A 12399-nucleotide genomic window follows, 5' to 3' on the forward strand; every position below is an offset into this window, starting at 1 on the left:
TGTACTGTGTGTGACATTGTAGATGGAACATGAGAATCTAAGAGAGAGAGCGCGAACCGTGTAAGTGTGTAACTGTGTGCTTGTGTAAGTTGTAAGCTCGGCAATCGCGTGTGTGTGTGTGTGTGTGTGTGTGTGTGTGTGTGTGAATGTGTAATTGTAGTACTTAGTTAATAAATCTTAGAAATAGGATGCAACCAGGTTCTGTACTCATTTATTTACCCCGCCAACACGTAACAATATTCTTTGCTCTATAGTGTATTTAACCATCGTGATAATAACCTCACAACACACCGTAAAAGTCCAATAGTTTCTAGCGAACTGAGGGACAGCGTGCTAAACAATGCGCGCTGGCAGTAAACACTCCTTATCTCGCCAGTGTTGACACAAGCCATATGGCGTACGCTCGGGAATTCTCACGGCATGCGAGCAGAAGTCTGAACTCTTAAATTATTGTCCCTGTATGACTGTGTTACACAATCGATCCGCGCAAGACGAATTACCTCGCTGACTGAACTCATCACATACATAGTAATTTGCGAACGACCCGTAGTCGCGGTGTCATTATCACTCTACTAAACAGCTAGCGATCGGCGACAGCACAGCTCCATAACTGCCCTTCAATTGCCTCTCAATACTCTTCATACGCCGGCGGAAGATGAAATACCAACACTAAGAAAGAGTTGCGCTAAACAAACGAAACTCCTGAGACGCATTTGCTCATTTGAAAAATGCCACCTATTCAAATTTGCTCGCTAGTCGACGATGAGTGTTGATGTGCCAAGGTAGGTGGCTTCAGCAGCTTACTGAGTTTCAAATAGGTCATGTGACAGCCCTACTAGAAGGTGGCTTTAAGAAGTCACTATCAGCAGCTTACTGAGTTTCAAATAGGTCATGTGACGGGGCTACTAGAGGATAGCTTTAAGAAGTCACTATCAGCAGCTTACTGAGTTTCAAATAGGTCATGTGACAGGGCTACTAGAGGATAGCTTTAAGAAGTCACTATCAGCAGCTTACTGAGTTTGAGATAGGTCATGTGACGGGGCTACTAGAAGGTGGCTTTAAGAAGTCACTATCAGCAGCTTACTGAGTTTCAAATAGGTCATGTGACAGGGCTACTAGCAGGTAGCTTTAAGAAGTCACTATCAGCAGCTTTCAGTGTTTCAAGTAGGTAGTGTTACGGGGCTGCTAGAATGTGGATGTCCTTTCCGCGATATTGCAGACAGCCTTGGCAGGGCGTATCCACAGTGCATCGCTGTTGGCAACAATGGTCATGCGGAGGCATTGTCTCGAAATGCCAGGGTCTGGCAGCACGCGGGCCACTACGGAGAGGGAAGACCGCCGTATTCGCCGCATGGCTGTGGTGGATCGTACTGCGTCTGCAGCAGCCAGTTGGCACCAGAGTGACGCAACACAAATCTATTGCATGAGCCAGACGTCCTGTAGTGTTCATGCCACTGGCATCTGGGACTTCAGTGATGTCAAGCTATAGCTCAATGGAGGGCGTAGTGAAGATCTGGTGTGTTGTCAGATGAAATTCTCAAGAACTTTGAATGCGTAATTGAGCGTTAGATTGGTTGTGCTGCCATTCATTCTCAGTATTCAAGGCGATATTCTCCAACAAGTAATGCTCGTGCTCATATCGGTGCTGTCACGCCTACAGAGGGTCGACCAGCTCCGCCCATTGAGCATTACTGGAACATTACGGGACCACAACCCCAGCCCAATCCAATACCATTTGCCTGACCAAGTGGAACTCCATCCCACATACGGCGCCTGTATGACACAATGCATGGCGATTGATGTACCAGGTGTCTTCTTGAACCCGAGACATCGAAACTAGACAATTGCTTAGCCTAAGTTTCATTCCTCTAAACTCATCTCTTTTTGGTGTTGGGATTTCATTTTCCGCCAGTGTGTGTATTGGCAATCTTCTTCTTCTTTTCCATAGCGTTTACCCCGCGGAATTGGAGAGTTTGCTTTTCATTACTTCCGATGCTTGGCGTGTACTGGGGTGGTGCCCACCAAGAACATGTCTTCCCGTCTCTTCCTTGACCGTCCCCGGGGAGGAGGGTAGAATATCCCCACGGCATCCTCTGCCTGTCGTAAGAGGTGACTAAAAGGGCCCCAGTGGCTCCCAAGTTGGGAGCGTGGATTGACGACCACGAGGCCTATCTCCTAATTTTCATCTATTCTATCCGATCTCCCTTGGTCAACTCTTGTTCTTTTCTGACCCCGAAGGTATTAGGCATCGAGGGCTAGGGAGTCTTTCATTTTCACGCCCTTTGTGGCCCTTGTCTTCCTTTGGCCGATATCTTCATTTTTGGAAGTGTTGGATCCCTTCCATTTTTTCTCTGTGATTAGCTTCTTCTTGAGACAAGAATCGCCACTATCACAGCTCGCAACAGACGAGAAGACGAGTCTCCCACATTTCGTCAATAGCCACTCGTGGTACCTTACGTGGTCCCAGAGGCCATCCACATTTCCATGACATGGAGGCCTGGCCAGCATTCCGCCCCGTTTAATGCTACAGGACAAACGAGAGTTCTATAACGGGATATTCCATTCGAAAAGCAATCCCGCAACTTGGCGCCAGTCTGAAACAATAACTGATCTGGAATATTTAGGAAGATCAATGCCATCTCGTTGCTCTCTACACTCCAAGTGTTCAGTTTTCCTGGTGTCAAGTCGCAGTCCGCATTTTCCAAGTAGAATTTCGATATGGACATTAAATGATGCAAGGATTCCTGCAGCTGGTGACATTCCGATGTAGGAGCTGGAATCATCCATTGTGTCATTTGAGTGCGTACCAGACAAGATCATGTAGCGGTTTGTTAAATGCTTTTTAAAGACCCAGAGAGCCATGTGGAATTGTTTACGTTTCTTCTAAGCTTCATTATTTACCTGCGATGTAATGATGTCTGACGGGATGTCAATGACTGACCGTATTATGTCTTCTTACAAGCAATAATCAATCAGTGTATTTCTTACTCCGCTGCTGTAAGCGATTAGATGCGACGCACACTTCTTGAAGAGAGTGTTGGTCAGAGCTAATTCATATCCAAGACATCCACTATGTTTTCTGTTATAACCGTCTCGACTTTACCTTCAGATCGCCACCAACAGAGGGATTGCACATAATTTTCAATGCTAAACCACCATTATCGGCACACTCAGTTCGCGGAGCATGTTATCCTACCTCCTGCCAACTCTGCTGTATTTCTGCTCATTGCTCTTGTAGAGCGTCTAGGAGATGCCTATCGGAGGTCGGGTGGGGGCGGTAGAATAACAGCCACGGTATCCCCTGCCTGTCGTAAGAGGCTCTGAACTTTGGAGCGTGGGTTGGCGACCACGGGGCCCTTAGCTAAGTCCTGGCATTGCTTCCACTTACTTGTGCCCGGCTCCTCACTTTCATCTATCCTATCCGACCTCCCTTGGCCAACTCTTGTTCTTTTCCGACCCCGACGCTATTAGGTTTGCGAGGGCTAGGGAGTCTTTCATTTTCACGCCCTTCGTGGCCCTTGTCTTTCTTTGACCGATATCTTCAACTTTTCGAATTGTCGGATCCCTTCCCTTTTTTCCCCTCTGATTAGTGTTAGAGGTTGGTTGCCTAGTTGTACTTCCTCTTAAAACAATAATCACTACCACCACCACCACGCTTATCCCCAGGAAGTGAAGAAACGAGATTTCCACTTGTCGACGGCACCTTTCCATCCTCCAAGGGTCTTCATGGCCTGTCGCGACTAGGAGATATCGAGTCCAAGCTCACGAACGCATGTTGATAGGTCAGGCATACAAAAACTGAACGAAAAGATTATCATAAAGGACTAAGATAAGATAACAGAGATAACTATTGTGAGACAGAAGGTGTCGCGGGAACAAACAGTTGTGCTTCAACAGATCCAGAGAAATGGCGACTTTTATACGCAATGAAGATGTCAGCGAAGATAATGATGGTGTCACCACCATATCCGGCAGCCAGCCTCACAGTTTCGGTTCGTATTATTATTACTCTTATTAGCCCGCATCCCACACCGTGTTTCGAGTCCAGAAGCCTGGTGTCAGTTCCAACCCGCTAACTCCTCTGATGAGGTTCACGTCAGGAAGGGCATCGCTGTGAAGATTCATTGCACTTCATACCCACTTCTGTAGAGAAACGGCATGAGGGTTGGGCACACATTATTATTATTATTATTATTATTATTATTATTATTATTATTATTATTATTATTATTATTATGACACAGTATGGGTCAGTGGCAGATGTCTGACTACGGTCTCCGGGGGGCGACTAAAAGGGGCACCATATATCTCAGCTCCTTGTTCTCTTCGGACCCCGACGTTATTAAGTTTGTGATTCTTTACCCGATACCTTCTTTTCCCTTCTGATTAGTGTCAGTAGAGGATAGTTCCTTTTAAAACAATAAGCACCATCACATTCAGCCACTGCTATATGGGCACTATATTTAGAACCAACTAAATCCCTTCCGGTAATCTTGTACCTTTAAACAAATTATCCATGTATATTATGAATAACAAAGCTTTAACTATTCTGAACCAAGAACTCATTCTACCATCACTGCATCCAGATCGTCAACATAATTACTTTTGATTGCTTGTAATAATTTACCCTTAATCCCATAACTCCTCAGTAGTGATGGACAGAATCGAATACATTCCAGAATCGATTACTATAAATGCGATAACATTTAAGAATACAAACTAGCATTCGAAACCAAGTTCTCGAATCTTGCGTTACTCGAGTAAATGAAATGTAAGCGTACTCTGGACATCAAGGACAATTGTTGTCCAGGAAGTACTTTAATAAATGCTAGCCTTATTTGAGGAACATATGTATGTATGTATGTATGTATGTATGTATGTATGTATGTATGTATGTATGTATGTATGTATGTATGTATGTATGTATGTATATGAAATGTTAAATTTCAGCTATCTATATATATATAAACTAAAACTTTTGTCTGTATAGTGCTCAGCATTCAAAAAGGATGGTATTTCTGTATCAGTTGTGTTCACAGTAATTTTCCGTAATTTCTATCTGTACGTATGTATGTTTGCCTGCTGCCATTTCTTGATGGATACAGTACTTTTGTACCCATCTCTTGGCACAGGCCAGAGTAAAGTGTAGCTTTCACTGAAGTCCCAGTCTCATCCATGGCTGTGACAATATGGAAGCTGCTGGGGTATGGGTCATGCTGAGTAATGACATTCAGAGCACGACTAGTGCATCTGAGTGTTATGAAAGGTGTTGCTCATAGGGTCAGTCGTGCTGCAATAGCACTTTCTGACCCAGTGAGGAAAGCAATGGCAAACTACCTCACTCCTCGTCTTGCCTAGTACGCCTCATTTTGGTGCTGCCATTGGTTTTTGCGGTTTCCTGATAACCGCATAACCTTTGGTGGTGCTATTTGAGGATCCAACCAGCCTCTGGGCTGATGACCTAACAGACAGACAGACAGACAGACAGACAGACAGACAGACAGACAGACAGACAGACAGACAGACAGACAGACAGACAGACAGACAGACAGACAGACAGATATGTATGTATGTATGTATGTATGTATGTATGTATGTATGTATGTATGTATGTATGTATGTATGTATGTATATACTCGTATGTATGTACACGCATCACGAGAGGAGAATGTAATGAAACTCGGTACCGTATGCAAAGTCGCTACAATCTAGACTATAAATAATTGTAGTAACGCTGAGAAAATCGTAGTTTAGGGGAAGGCCTAAAATTTAATTCTCAAATATTTATGTTATTGGTACTAAGTCCATACCACCGCCGAGTCACGAGAAAATGGGTAAACAGAATTTTATGAAAAGTAGGAGAATAGGCAGTGGCGTATACTGAGGGCTACCAAGGCTATCAGTGAAGCCCACACCTCAAATGTGAGCGATGGAAATCTAAAGCACATTATATTGTAAGCATCTGACACGTTGTTCCATTTGCAAACCTTGAAAGCAATGAGAAAACACGTCGCACGTATTGCTGAGAACAAGGCTTCGGAGACTGATATTGCAGCCCAGACACTCGACTCGCCTCACGCGGCTTGCTGCTGTCTGCCTACAGGTGTGGATAGCTGTGCTAGGTCACTGCTGACTATCACCATCCTCATCCTTCTGTCTTAAATATATAGATAACGGAGTGCTGGTATTTCACTCCCGTTTACTTCTACATCCTTGTAGGAAGACACTGCAGGGCTGCTGTTATAGGAGTAATATAGTTTTCTTTTTATTGGTAGATCTGCTAAAATGAAACGAAATCTTTCAGGTTTAGTGTTCTCTTTTGTTGGTTGGAATCGAACCCGTGATCACGGGTCGCACACCACCACTGATCTTCCGAGGAAGATACTTAACCATTGAACGATGGGTACGACCGCTGTAAAATTCAACATTGTTATTTAACGATTATTATGATGTTGTTAATAATAATAATAATAATAATAATACAGTAATAATGGTGCATGACATCTGCATAGGCTCGGTGGTGACCTAATAAGGATAAAATGAATGGCGAAGACGTCATAAACACCCAGTTCCCAAGCCAGGGAAATTAACAGTATGAGGGGGTTGATTCTGAAAATTGAACCGGGGCCGGCGAACCAAAGGCACGCGTTCTATCCATTTAGCCTCAAAGCTGGACTTCAATTTGCTAAACCTTAGGCTACCAATTCGATTGATCAGGTGTTGAGTATTGGCGGTGGCAGAGGCCAGGGCAGTAGCTTGTGAAGCAGCCTTGACAACACAGCGGGCAGCTCCGTTGGCTGTTGGATGCAGCTCAAAATGCTTAAGGCTTGATGTTCCCTAAACCAACTATCGAAAAGGGGTAGCCCACGTCTTGATACCAGCATACGCCACTGAGAATAGGGAACTACAGTCTACGCTATAAATAATGTTATAAGATGCCCTAATATCACCGAGTCCAAAAGAAAACTGAATGTGAAGGTCTACAATATATAAAGCTCATACAATAGATCAACAGTAACTTTACATTCACCATTGTTGTTTGTGATGTGCTTTGTGTCTTCTGTTGCCGATAGATAGGATTACTGCTGCGTACCGAGTATTTTTTAAAATTTGCTTTATGTCGCACCGATACAGGTAGGTCTTACGGCGACGATGGGATATGAAAGGGCTAGGAACGTGAAGGAAACGGCCTTGGCTTTAATTAAGGTACAGCCCCAGCATTTGCCTGGTGAGAAAATGGGAAACCAGGGAATACAATCTTCAGGGCTGTCGACAGTGGGGTTCGAATCCACTATCTCCCGCATGCAAGCTCACAGCTGCGCGCCCCTAACCACATGGCCAACTCGCCCGGTCGTACCGAGTGTAACAGCCTGCCTGATTGTTGGGGGGGGGGGCAGTAGTTGGGGAGTTAGAAAACTTTCTTCTTTAGCATGGCATTCCTCTCGTTCATAAATTTTATGATACTACTGGTACGTAACACATTGGCTCATCGTCGCATTCGAGCTATTCAATCCCCACTTGAGACACTGACTGGAATGAGCAGTGTGCACATTTAACGGAATAATGGCAGATGAGTGTTCACGGATGACTGCGGCCTGGTCACTCCAGGTCTGGAACTTTGGACTGTTAGATTGGCACCGTAGTACTGTTCGTTAAAAGTGAGAAAATGTGCGGTTTTTCATTTGATGAAGTATTTTATATGATAATATTGCTTTTAATCTCTACATCCTTATTGACGGTTTTGTAATGACTTATGTTGACTTCAGTTACGAAAACCACAAAGTCAGTCTTTCTGAGAATCTTGTAGCGAAGCGCGGGTACATCAGCTATACGCCATTGGTTGTTGTCAAACTGTGTGTTTTGATTCTCTCTTCATTCTCTTATTACTCTACTGTGTATGTACCAACAGCGAGAGAGCGGCCGTGCGGGTCGGGAGATGGAGGCCTGTAGATGGTTTTCCACTTCCTTCCCGCTCCTAGCCGTTTCCTATCCCATCGTCGCCATAAGACTAGTGCGTGTCGATGCGACGTAAAGCAAATTCTGAAGAAATAAAATAAGAAAACATTTTATTTCTCCTTATAGGAAGAGCAAACAATTGATTGTGACATCCTTACAACTTGATATTGGCTCAATCAGTAAGATTCTGTTCGAGTATCGCTCTTCTCGGATACTGCATACTCGTGAATATCTGGAGGGGAATTCATCAGGACTCGAGATATCTCCAGAACTTTTAAGAGTTGAATTCTTCGACATTTTGGTCTCGAATACTCCCATCACTACTCCTCAGTACGACTAGACTAATATGTTTTAACTTGGTACCGGTACTCCTTTCTTCAGATTTACGAAACATACATAACTGTCTGTTTCTCTCGTAGGATTTTTCAATTACTTGTCGCATACTGAAAATCTAGTCTGACAGCCCCTCTGTGGTCTGAAGTCTCATTGCTATCCATCATCTTGTTTGAATAATTAAGTCTAATGACTGGTTTGCCCCTCCGATGAGTCTTCTCCAGCTGGGTCGATACTGATCAACGAAATGTTTTGCAGCATAGCGTAGAATCTTGAACAAGATGGCAGCTACATATTGTGTACAATGTAGATCGACGTGCTAATTTAATTTAACTTACATTTTTCGTCAAAGCTGGGCTGCAAAATTTCTGTGCGGGACTTTCACCCCGATGTTCCGATCACGTGGTTCTCGCTCGAGCTCTGAAGTTTTCTATTTTCTCTTGATCCCACGCGCTCATTCTGCCATCAGGCTTCTCTCACAACAGCGCGCGCCAAATACAAAATATGTTAAATTAAATATATATGTGTGTGCCTGGTCACTAGTTCATGGCTCTGCTACGGCACAGTCCAGAGGTTGCGAACCTGGATAGCGGGTTTCTGTTGGTTTCAATCAATCAATCAATCAATCAATCAATCAATCAATCAATCAATCAATCAATCAATCAATCAATCAATCAATCAATCAATCAATCAATCAATCAATCAATCAATCAATCAATCAATCAATCAATCAATGATCTGCATTTAGGGCAGCCGCCCAGGTGGCAGATTCTGTTGTTATCCTAGACTTTTCTTAAATTATTGCAAAGAAATTGGAAATTTATTGAACATCTCCCTTGGTAAGTTATTCCAATCCCTAACTCCCCTTCCTATAAACGAATATTTGCCCCAATTTGTCCTCTTGAATTCCAAAGTTATCTTCATATTGCGATCTTTCCTACCTTCAAAGACACCACTCAAACTTATTCATCTACTAATGTCATTCCACGCCATCTCTCCACTGACAGCTTAGTCGAGCAGCTCGTCTCCTTTCTCCCAAATCTTCCCAGCCCAAACTTTGCAACATTTTGTTAACGTTACTCTTTTGTCGGAAATCACCCAGAACAAATAGAGCAGCTTTTTTTGGATTTTTTCCAGTTCTTGAATGAAGTAATCCTTTTGAGGGTCCCATACACTGGAACCATACTCTAGTTGGGGTCTTACCAGAGACTTATATGCCCTCTCCTTTACATCCTTACTACAACCCCTAAACACCCTCATAACCATGTGCAGAGATCTGTATCCTTTATTTACAATGATAATTATGTGATTACACCAGTGTAAATGGCACAAAACAACAAAGTAGCCAGGAAACTAACACATACTTTGAACGTCTCCATACACGAATTAAATAATTAGTTTTCTTTACAGAGTTCCCATTCATCACTGTAGTTTGTCTCACAATAGACGATAAGCAATAGCATTCATCACTCAGAGCGTTCTACGTCAACTGAAGAGTCTACGTTATGCGTACGGCCAGGATTATTTAAAAATGCATATTTTGAACGTTAGTGCATATACAGATATCTTTTCTTCTTATGTGTGATAGATTATGTAAGATTTCTGAATGAAATGAACTCCATATGTTGTACATCGCTCGGCAACACGAGTACGGCCTCCTGAGTGCGTTCGTCTATTGCAGTGTTTTTTACAAATTAAAATGTAAAAATGCCTGGGTCTTTTTGAATTAAACTGTGGATATCAGGCAATAGTGACGGTGATGTAGTGCGACAAGAGTGAACAGCTCAGATCAAAAGAACAGAGTAAGAATACGCAAAACTTCTTTTAACTGACATGAAAACACGGCGTGAAATTAGTACATTTTCCACTGATGTTTGTAAAACTTTTGTATGAAGGTTGAATAATTTACATCTACACTCGTTCATTGTGCTAATCAAAGGATACCGGATGAATCTACCCTTAGGAAGAAGTATTTACTTTCAATGCACGCTTCTGTCCTGGATTCGATACCATGTGACATAGGAGAGAACTTTGTCTGGATATCAGTAGATGAAACAACCGATTCGTGTGGTCGATACATTACGAACTTCATAGTGGGTAAATTACGTCCAGAAGAATCCGGCAAACCTCATTTACCTCCGTGCAAAGAGCTAGAAGAATCCAACCACGCTACAGTTGCAAGATTTGTTAACGATCCCCTGCGATTTCTGTGGCCTAGTGAATCATAGAGTGATTGTTACAAAGTGCGCCTTTTAGTCACAGATGCAGCTTCGAATATGGTGAAAGGTGGTCAGTCTCTTCTCGAGTATTTTTTCCAAATCGCATCAATGTCACATGTTTGGCCCATGGATGGCATCGTACTGCAGAAAAGATACAAACCCTCTTTCAATCTGTCAATAAAGTAATTTCAAGTGGGAAATAATCTGTTCCTAATAGCACCGGTTCGTGTAGAGTTTTACAACACTCATCTGCCTCAGGTTTCTCTTCCGCCGGAACCCCTTCTCACAAGATGGGGAACTTGGTTATCCGCAATATCGGTCTACCAGGAGAACTTTAATCAAGTGAAAGGTGTAATAGATGATAGTCATACTGCGTGTGTTCGTAAAGTAAAGTGCGCATTTGTATCTGAAACTGTATATAAAGGTATCAGTTTCGTCCATGTGCACTATTTGTCACTTTCGAAGGCGATTAAAGGCCTACAAACTCGCGGTGCACCACTACACGAATCCCTTCAGTTAATTCAAGACACCCGTTAGTTCTTTAAGTGCTGTCCAGTGGTGAAACTGGAGAAAAAGTTAAAAAGCAACTCAGTGCGGTGTTGGACTCAAACCCAGGACTGCAGAAGATTCGATCCATAATGAACTACATAAGTGGAATCAGTGCCAGTGTACACGTACAACAATCATTTTCTGCGTATAAATTAATTCAGCCCGACAACAGAAAGTCACTGATCCCTGAAAACACTGTACATAAACTACTGACATGCGAGGAATGAGTTTGGTAAGTGCATTGCGTTTTATTTTTAGTGCATATGAATCTGGGCCCTGGTTATGAGAGATGTTCTTCGTACGGCTAGCCTTGCTGCAATAGCTATTTCAATCCCAGTGAGGAAAGCAACGGCAAACTGCCTCGCCCTCACCAGGATCCAAGCCCCTGGCATGACGACTTAGTAGACCAATTTAAAGGAACGTTACCGTATCCACCTCAGTTACAAGAGGAAAAAAATAAGGAAGATATTAAAAACTTTCTAAATATACAATCGAAATTTCGTAGTTCATAGTTCATCCAGTATTATAATTCTGTTCCCTGCCTAACTGGCTTTTAATGTAAATCCGGCGAATCTCGTCATAAATAAGTGGTTTCTACTTGTCATATAGCCTACATCAAATGCATATTCCTGTCTTATTTCGACATAGGTCATATTTGTAGCATTGTTTTGTAAAAGTGTCATATTTTATTCACATTTTGGGAAGTTTTGCAACAGCTCCGGCGGTGTAGTCACAAAAGTAAGTAGAAAAAGAGAAAATCCCAGTCACAGAGTTGTTTTCTTTCACATACATAGACGTTATTTAACGTTCTTTTATATCGGTGTATTCGATTTGCGGATGGCATGGTGCTGTTGGCAGAGAATGAAAGGGTTCTAAATGAAATGATAGAAGACCTGAATGCAACCTGTGAGCAATATCAAATGAAGATTAACAAGAACAAGTGCCAGCCTTCAAATATCTAGGGGGCATAATAATGGAGGGTAAGAACTCGCATTGCCATCGCTAACGAAACCTTCAACAGAACGAAGAGAGTTCTATGTGAACGCCTGGGGAAGAGGCTTTCAAAATATTTCTTTTTATGAGTGTGGTGCTATACGGAGCAGAGGCCTGGACGCTAAGGAAAGTAGATGAAAAAAGACTAGAAGCATTTGAAATGTGGTTATGGAAAGGATATCCTGGGTGGAAATGGTGTGGAACGACCAGGTATTGGAGAGGGGAGAAAAGAGGAAGTGATTACAGACCATCTATACAAGGAAGTGGAACTGGCTACGAAGAGAGTGTTTGCTGATGGAAGCTGTAGAAGGATCGGTAAATGGAAGAAGAAGGAGAGGACTGAAGGTAC

At 42.8% G+C, this 12399-nt stretch overlaps 1 protein-coding gene across 1 annotated transcript in view; it reads left to right on the forward strand.

The window, feature by feature from the left end:
• The first annotated feature begins 3866 nt into the window (after positions 1–3866).
• LOC136879207 (phospholipid scramblase 2) overlaps positions 3867–12399 on the forward strand; it is a 148539-nt gene continuing 140006 nt past the window's right edge. The window contains exon 1 of the mRNA XM_067153003.2: positions 3867–3992. Within this exon, the coding sequence (XP_067009104.1) occupies positions 3908–3992 (85 nt within the window). The 5' untranslated portion in view covers positions 3867–3907. The remainder of the gene's footprint in view (positions 3993–12399) is intronic.

The sequence above is a fragment of the Anabrus simplex genome, chromosome 8, assembly GCF_040414725.1.
Source record: "Anabrus simplex isolate iqAnaSimp1 chromosome 8, ASM4041472v1, whole genome shotgun sequence".
Taxonomy (NCBI): Eukaryota; Metazoa; Arthropoda; class Insecta; order Orthoptera; family Tettigoniidae; genus Anabrus; species Anabrus simplex.